The 429-nt window shown below is 72.3% G+C and overlaps 1 protein-coding gene across 1 annotated transcript in view; it reads left to right on the forward strand.

The window, feature by feature from the left end:
- The first annotated feature begins 267 nt into the window (after positions 1-267).
- The window catches only part of EIF3I (eukaryotic translation initiation factor 3 subunit I), a 4376-nt gene continuing 4214 nt past the window's right edge, over positions 268-429 (forward strand). The window contains exon 1 of the mRNA XM_009648529.2: positions 268-359. Within this exon, the coding sequence (XP_009646824.2) occupies positions 357-359 (3 nt within the window). The 5' untranslated portion in view covers positions 268-356. The remainder of the gene's footprint in view (positions 360-429) is intronic.

The raw sequence follows: 429 nt of genomic DNA on the forward strand, positions 1-429 counted from the left end.
CCACCACCCCCCCCCCCCCGGGCCCGGCCCGCCGGCCACATCCCCCCCCTTCAGGGAAGGGCCCTCACAGGGCCCGGCCTGCGGCCGCACTCCCTCGAGGAAAACACCGGAGCCAGCCGAGCCCGTGGCTGCATCCCCCCTCAGGAAAGACCCCCCACAAAGCTCCAGCTATTTCCCTTCCCAAGGGGAGGCTCCCTTCCCCGCTCAGGGGAGACCCTTTCCCCGCCCGGGAGCTGCCTTCTCCCCACACCCGGAAGCTCACCCACGGGCGCCATAGCGACGGTGACGTAACTTCCGTCCCGCCCACTCTGACCCGGAAACGATCGCTGGGGTTCGCTCGTCTCAACGCTGCCGGCATGGTGAGAGTGGGGTCGGGGTCGGGGTCGGGGCCGGGCCGGGGGTGGTGACCGGTGGGCGGGCGGTGCAGGG

The sequence above is a fragment of the Egretta garzetta genome, unplaced genomic scaffold, assembly GCF_000687185.1.
Source record: "Egretta garzetta isolate BGI_Z169 unplaced genomic scaffold, ASM68718v1 scaffold101, whole genome shotgun sequence".
Classification (NCBI taxonomy): Eukaryota; Metazoa; Chordata; class Aves; order Pelecaniformes; family Ardeidae; genus Egretta; species Egretta garzetta.